Source organism: Mustela erminea, chromosome 7 (assembly GCF_009829155.1).
Source record: "Mustela erminea isolate mMusErm1 chromosome 7, mMusErm1.Pri, whole genome shotgun sequence".
NCBI classification, from domain to species: domain Eukaryota; kingdom Metazoa; phylum Chordata; class Mammalia; order Carnivora; family Mustelidae; genus Mustela; species Mustela erminea.
This window is the reverse complement of record NC_045620.1, coordinates 42,967,291-42,975,140: the sequence shown is the minus strand read 5'-3', so window position 1 is coordinate 42,975,140 and position 7,850 is coordinate 42,967,291. Positions and strand designations below refer to the sequence as shown.

Here is a 7,850-nt window from a genome sequence, read left to right as displayed (position 1 = left end):
GAGGGGACTAGGGGCAGAGGGAGACCTAGGGACAAGCAGACTCCCCGCTAAGCCAGGAGACCAGCTGGCTCTGGGCTCTATCCCAGGACCCAAGATCATGACCAAGCCAAAGTCAGCCACTTCTTTAACCCACTGAGCTACAGAGGTGCCGCAAGTTTATTCCCATTTATAACCACACATATACACTTCTGCCCACCTCAATATAAAAATAGGGATGCTGGGTGGCTCAGTTGGTTAAGTGGCTGCCTTCAGTTCAGACTGTGATCCTGCAGTCCTGGGACCAAGCCCCATGTGGGGCTCCCAGCTCAGCGGGAGTCTTCTTCTCCCTCTATCCCTCCCTGCTCGTTCTCTTTCTCTCTCTCTCTCTCTCCCTCTCTCTCAAATAAAATTTTTAAGAAAAATAAAAGATTTGGGGGCGCCTGGGTGACTCAGTGCATTAAAGCCTCTGCCTTCAGCTCAGGTCATGATCCCAGGGTCCTGGAATTGAGCCCCGCATCAGGCTCTCTGCTCCGCAGGGAGTCTGCTTCCTCCCCTCTCTCTTCTCTGCCTCCTCTCTGCCTACTTGTGATCTCTCGCTCTCTGTCAAATAAATAAAATCTTTAAAAAAAAAGAAAAGAAAGAAAGAAAGAAAAAGAGAAGACTTGGATATATCTGTGAGGAACGACTGGTTCCTAAAATCTCAGGACTGCATATAATATAATAGGTGGTACACTACTTCATTGCTACCTCAGTTTCTCCAGTCTCTAAATTGGTTTGAGTATGAATCTTACCTATGTGCACCTTTTAAGAAGACAGCATTTAAAGCGATGAAAAATAACAACCAGGACTAACAGTAACTCTTGTACTAACAACTGTTTCGAAATGGGAAGGAAAAGTAATAAAAATTTCAGGAGTCCTCAACTCAAAAATAGGTTATTTCTGTGTATTGGAACTAAAAACACACTTTCCTATAGAAATACGTCGTGGGGCGCCTGGGTGGCTCAGTGGGTTAAGCCGCTGCCTTCGGCTCAGGTCATGATCTCAGGGTCCTGGGATCGAGTCCTGCATTGGGCTCTCTGCTCAGCAGGGAGCCTGCTTCCCTCTCTCTCTCTCTCTGCCTGCCTCTCCGTCTACTTGTGATTTCTCTCTGTCAAATAAATAAATAAAATCTTTAAAAAAAAAAAAAGAAAAAAAGAAATACGTCGTAACTGTAGTAAAGAGAGAAAAAATTCTGGTTATGCCACAGCCTTCCCTAAATAAGGTGGTGAGGGAACTAGCCTAAGAGGCAAGCGGAAGGTGGTTCACATATGATGGGAACTCTCGGGTTTGCTTTGGCCGCCAGGTGCGGTAAGTACGGCCGGAGTCCACGAGCGGACCCATGGCCTCCCAGAACTACAATTCCCAGAATGCCACGGTGCCGACTCCTCAGGGGATTCAGTCTTGGGACTCCTGGCACTACAGGTTCGGCTACTGGGCGAAACCGGAGCCTCTGTGCTCATGGCTTCCCCAAGCAAGGCAGTTATTGTTCCTGGGAACGGAGGCGGTGATGTGGCCACCCACGGCTGGTACGGCTGGGTGAAGAAGGAGCTGGAGCAGGTAAGAGACACGTCTGGCTGCTCTTGGAGCCCGAGGGGACGGAAGGGATGGAGGGCTCGGAGGACTGAAGTCGGAACGTGTGTTCACCAGCCCCTACCCCACCCCAACACACCCGCTTCAGCAAAGGCCAGGGTGTTTTCATGCCTCTCCCTGCTGCCCTGTCTCGAACTCTAGTACTAGTAGTCGCAATTTTGGTGGGTGAAACTGCCTGGAAGACTTCTCTGAGGGCTGAGGCACTAAGACTACAAGGCACCACTTCCTAGTGCCCCCTCCGTTTCCCTGCATCTGCCCCTGGTTCAGATGATTGTACATCTGCTTCTCTGCTCCCTGCCTCTGATTTTTAAAACATCAATATGTAATATTTGATATGTACGAAAGCTGTATGTAACATATGTAAATTATGAAGTATAATGTAATGAATCCCGAGGCTCCATCACCAAACTAGAATCTGCAACATTAACAATACCTTCGAAGCCACATGTATGTCCCCCCCATCCCATTTCCCTACCATCCTGAAATCTTTTTCATTTCCCCTCTTAAAAGTGAACGTATTTTTGCAACTATGCCCGTGTGCTTTGAACAATATATTTAATTTGGCTTCTTTATGAGCTTTATGAAAATGGTCACCAGCGGTGGTTGTCTTGTGCATCTTGATTTTTTTTTTTTTAACCTCTTCCATAACCAGGCAATAGGACTGCTTCCTGGATTGTCATCCTCCTGAGCTCTAGAGTATGTTCCTATAATAAAGTTCCAGGGCTGTGGCTGAAAACCAAGGCCAGAGTTACAAACCAAAAAGATCAGGGCTGAAGCTGTCCAAGAGGGTGGGATCTCCAACTCTCTCTTCCGTGTTTCTGTACCACGTTTTACCTAATCCCTGGGACACAGTCTGTTTGACTACAGTCAGTTTGTCTAGAATGCATTAATTCATGTTACCTCTATAGTATCTGTTTACAGCAATAAGCAAAGATATATAAATGCGCATATAGGTCTCTATATATAGCGACCTACAGAGCTACCTACATATAGAAATACAGACAGATGGAGTTTATCACTGGAGGGATTGTGTGTTCATATGTAATCCTGTGGCACTTAACTCACTTTATTTCATAATATAAGCAAATATTTATTGAATTGATAAAGATCATATCAGGTATCTCATTTCTTAATAGCAAATTATTAGTTGTAATTAAGATCTTTATTATAGCTTTTTTTTCCCCTCATATCATAGATACCTGGTTTCCAGTGTTTGGCTAAAAACATGCCTGACCCAAGTAAGTTTTAAACATGTTTTTAAATAGCCTCATCTTGTTGGGTTTTGATCTTACCATTTTCCTGGTAGAGAACAAAAGTATCATAGCAGAGAAGCCAAAGGGAGTATATGCCTAAGAATAAATGATGGCAAGTAGTTTAGGGAAAAGGGTGTAAACCAAAAGATATTCTAGAAAATTCTAGCAAGGATCAAGAAAACACCTGGGCTTGGTAAAATTTGATTTTCAACTTTGCAGGTCACTCGATTTTCCCTTCTAGAGGTCAACAGATATTTTTAGGCAAAATTTATGGGTGTTTCATGTGAGACAGAGATATGATAAAACTTTACAGCACCTATAGGAGATTGGAATATTTCAAAATGTAATATTGCCACTTTCGTTCTGACTGTGTCTATGACCTGTGTCAGGAAATTTTTCTTGGGAAAAAAGAAGATATATATGTGTGTATGAATTTGAGAATGTGGTCTAGAGTTTTTTTTCTTAAGTTTGAAAGTTCACATTAAAGCTTCAGAGTTACATTTTTATTTCCTCAGCATTTTCTTATAAGAACATGGTGAAAAATAAAAGCAAAATCAGATAGATAGATGGATAGATAGATAGACCAAAACTGTGGATTTGAGTCTTTAAAACAGCAACACAGCAACAACAGCCAGTACATCATTGGCTCTGTTAAAACAGCCCCATCTCCCATTTGGTCCTGCAGTTCTTAAATTGAGAAGTGCTGAGTAGTCATTGATTAGAAAGGTGGGACAGCATTAGATTCTAAGACTGTCCTATCAAATGACACACTCTTTCTTTACCCTGAACCTTAGTTACAGCTCGAGAGAGCATCTGGCTGCCCTTCATGGAGGCGGAGCTGCACTGTGATGAGAAGACCATCATCATAGGACACAGTTCTGGGGCCATTGCAGCCATGAGGTGCGATCCTTGCTGCATTCTCCCCCGATGTGGGCTCCAGCTGGTTTGCAGACCTCATTGCAGTTCCTTGAACATGCCAAGTGTGCATCTGCCTTAGGCCTGTATTTGCCATTGTTTTACATGGAATACTCTGTTCCTAGCTACTTGTATGGCTTTCTCTTCTTTAAATCTCTAATGTCTCTTTCCACTAAGGCTTTCTCTAGTCACTTCAGATGAAACAGCAACTTCACCTCGCTGGCTCCTATCCCCTTTATATCTTGGTATCCCCCTTTTTATCTATAGCACTTTTCACCACCTGATGTCCTGTTTATTTGTCTGTCTCCAGCCAATAGAAATGTGAGCTCTGTGAGGGTGGGATTTTGTTCACTCTGACACTGAAACCAGACACCTAGAAGAGTGTCTGGAATATGGTAGGTGCTCAGTAAATATTTGTTGGAGGGTGGAGGCTATTATCTCCCTGCCCCCCCCCCCCCACAAGTCCTTAGGATTCATGGTGCTTCCCTGATGCTCTTAGTTAGAATATCAGGTCACTCTCCCTTTAAGCTTATAAGGCCTAGAGGATAGGACTTACTGGCTGAGTAAGCTATTAGGGTTGAGTTTCTTCTATATTTGCTAGGAATATAGTTTTTGTGTAGCCCCCTGGCCCAAGCAGTTGCTCAGGGTGTCCTATGAATTGCTTGTCAGAGAACCTTGCCAGATTCCATAATTTTTCTGCCACACCATTCAAAGCTCTGAGATATTGCTTCCCAATGTGGGGCTACAGAATTTCTGTATAGTCCTAATGTTTATAAACTGCTAGGGGTTGTCTGGAAAATGAAGAAATCCCTTTATGCTGAAATCTGTACCAACTCAAGGCCACTGAATTTTTCTCAGGCCATTGACTACTAAAGTTGTGTCTTCTTTTAAAAAATCCCTGAAACTGGGACACCTGGGTGGCTCAGTGGGTTAAGCAGCTGCCTTCAGCTCAGGTCATGATCCCAGCGTCCTGGGATCGAGTCCCACATCGGGCTCCTTGCTCCGCAAGGAGCCTGCTTCCCCCCTGACTCTGCCTGCCACTCTGCCTGTGCTCGCTCTTGCTCTCTCTCTCTCTCTGACAAATAAATAAATAAAATCTTAAAAAAAAAAAAATCCCTGAAACTTACTGTGGGATTGTTGGCAACCTTCTAAAAATTAACTTCTAGAGTTAAGGTAGGCAAGGAGAAAATAGATGCCAAAACTATGGGGTATAAGACTGTAGGGTCACAGAGGACCACCCCACAGATTACTTACTATTCACGAAGGGGGCAATTGTGTCTACAAGGGATATCTGATAGCACTCACCCTAAGTAATCACACTTAATCTCACCAGTAAAGGGAATTCTGGCATTGTGTGTCCCACTCCCACGTGACGGAGTGGGATGGACACATTGCCTATGTAGTATTCTTGCCAAAAATGCTTAACCTCTAACCTCTGATCTCGAGGAAAACAGCCAAATTCAGTTTAGGGGATGATGTACAAGACAACTGGCTTAAAGTCTTAAAATGTCAATGTCATTTAAAACAAAAAATTTAAAAGTGACTAAAGAGTCATGAAAACCAAATGCAGTGCATGATCTTTATCTAGGATTGAAAAGCAGTTTTAAAGAACATTTTTGGTACAACTGGGGAAAAAATGAATACAGATAGTATTACCGTTTGTATATTAAATGCACTGTCTGTAATAATGGCACTGTAGATATATGAGACTGCCTTGTTCTTAGGGGATACATGTTGACATGTTTAGGTGTGAAATGTGGTAAAATAAATGAATAGGTGCTTGTTCTAGGTTTGAAATTTTTCAAAACAAATGTTGGGACAGCAGCTCTTTCTGCCCACGGGTCCTGTGCCTATGCTTTATTCAAACCACCTTTTTTCACCAAACCAAACCAAACCAACAAAAACAACAAATGGCTGGGCAAAAAGTTTAGGCTGAAAACAAAATACCAACCCTAAGTCTTTCCTGGCCCAAAGGCCTCTGGAAACAATGACCACTCCACATCTTTCCCTAGCCTAGTCTCTGCTGAGTGAGCAGAACCTTCTGCAAATAGCTGAGTGTCCGTTTGCACTATACTAGACACTAGGGTCACAAAGATCAAGGAGACTCACACCTGCCCTTAAGGAGCTGAAGTTTTATTGGAGAAGATAGATATAATATGACACAAACAATTACTACAATGCAATGTAGTATGTGGCAAAAGAAATACATTTCCATCATGGTACAGAATTTCTTAAAATATGGTTCACAGATCACTGGTATTTGTCATCTGGGTTGGAGAAGGTGTCATGCCTTAAAGTGTAGATTCCTGGGCCTTGTATCAAGCCTCTGCATCAGATGCTCTGGGCTGAATCTACAGGTTGACCGACAAAGCAATGCTGATGCACACTGAAGGCAGGTTAATAGGCACATCAAAGAGAATGATTACACTTTTTATGTTTTTTTTGGAAAGTATTACCAAAGAGGTTTGGACTACCTTGAGAGTAGAAACTCACCAAGTGGCCAAGGGTAAGCCATTAACACCGGGCTTGTAGTTCTGCAGTTTCCTTCCTATTTTTCATGTTAAACTCAACAAGTGATAGCACCTGCTTTCTGTAAGCTGAATCAAATGAGTTTTCAGGTTTGGTTTGGTTTTGTCTTACTTTTTGGCAGTCAGATTTAACACTAAGTTAGCTGACATCATTTCTCTTTCTTCAGGTATGCAGAAACACACCGAGTATATGCTATTGTGTTAGTGTCTGCATACACCTCCGACTTGGGGGATGAAAACGAGCGGGCCAGTGGTAAGTTTGAAGGCAGAAACCAATACAGAAAAGCCCTTCCTCTAGTCACAAGGATGCTTGTTCAGTTTAAACAGCACTGGCTTTTGGATAGGCTAAAAAAACCTCTAGTAGCATTTGAGAAACATTTACTGCCCTTCTTTAGATGCAAATTGGGCCCTTTGAGAGGTGATAGACCACTTCCTAATACAATTAACCCTGATTTTATCTGAGCCATGTACTCCCCCTTCCCAAATTACTATGGTATGGAGCTCTACAGATTTGAAAACTAAAGGACTTCTAACTGGCACATAGGCACTGAATCTTTGTGTCTCTACTATGGTCTTTGCTAGATATTTTACAGTGGCTAGAATGGAAATTATCCATGGGTGGTAATGGGTTATATATGTATGTTTTTTTTTCCCCAAAGGATACTTCAACCGTCCCTGGCAATGGGAGAAGATCAAAGCCAACTGCCCTCACATTGTACAGTTTGGTTCCACTGATGATCCTTTCCTTCCCTGGAAGGAACAACAGGAAGTGGCTGATAGGCTGGAAGCCAAATTGTACAAATTCACTGACCGTGGCCACTTTCAGAATGTGGAGTTTCATGAACTGATTAGTGTGGTAAAGTCTATGCTGAAAGTACCAGCATAGACAGGATGGTTTCTGCTATTTTGCATTCCAATATACAGACAGAGCAATTATCAGGTTATTATATTATCAGGTTATTAATAGATAAAAATCATCTGTGACCAGATGATTAGTGGACACATAAATCAAATTAAGTTCTAAAAAAACCACAAGTTCAATGTTCAAAATAAGTTAGAAACAGCATTTCCATTTTCCATAGGATCTATATCTCACAAACTGCTATGAACTGAAGCAGTGTTTTCCCCATTTGATTTGGGACATAAGGACAGTTTGTCTACCTTTATCTGTCCAAAGTGAATAAGCAGAAGTGGAATCCAGGTTTCCTGATTCTCAGTCCAGATTAAAACGAACTACTGTGTATGTTGTAGGAGTGGTACTCCTCTTTGGAATGAACCTTTTGTTATTTTGGGAGAAAAGAAAACCTGACTAAAAGTCCAGAGTGCTGGCTTAGAGCTCAAACCACTAGCTATTTTGGGCTGGCCCAGGACATTAAATGCAGACCAGGGCCTCCCATCTTTATGACACCCTGCCCCGGTCCTTCATGCTGAGGAAGAATGATCCATACATAACTAAGAGTTGGGTCTGCCAGGTCAGACAGTGACCATAAGCCCAACCTGGACATACACATGAGCACAGCCAATCAGATCTGTGCTAGACTAGAGT

The 7,850-nt window shown here is 42.6% G+C and overlaps 1 protein-coding gene across 1 annotated transcript; it reads left to right on the top strand.

Moving 5' to 3' along the window:
* Positions 1 to 1,184: 1,184 nt before the first annotated feature.
* RBBP9 (RB binding protein 9, serine hydrolase) lies at positions 1,185 to 7,333 on the top strand. Its single transcript, XM_032351512.1, has 5 exons — positions 1,185 to 1,575; positions 2,804 to 2,846; positions 3,656 to 3,761; positions 6,472 to 6,557; positions 6,964 to 7,333. Exons 1-5 carry the CDS (start codon positions 1,477 to 1,479, stop codon positions 7,188 to 7,190), a joined length of 561 nt encoding a protein of 186 aa, XP_032207403.1. The 5' UTR covers positions 1,185 to 1,476; the 3' UTR covers positions 7,191 to 7,333.
* The last annotated feature ends 517 nt before the right edge of the window (positions 7,334 to 7,850 follow it).

Excerpts from the sequence above, each read along its gene's own strand:
- RBBP9 (XM_032351512.1), top strand. The coding sequence starts at position 1,477 with ATGGCTTCCCCAAGCAAGGCAGTTATTGTTCCTGGGAACGGAGGCGGT. Across the intron at positions 3,762-6,471 it reads GGGGCCATTGCAGCCATGAG|GTATGCAGAAACACACCGAG; the intron begins GTGCGATCCTTG and ends CTCTTTCTTCAG. Across the intron at positions 6,558-6,963 it reads TGAAAACGAGCGGGCCAGTG|GATACTTCAACCGTCCCTGG; the intron begins GTAAGTTTGAAG and ends TTTTCCCCAAAG.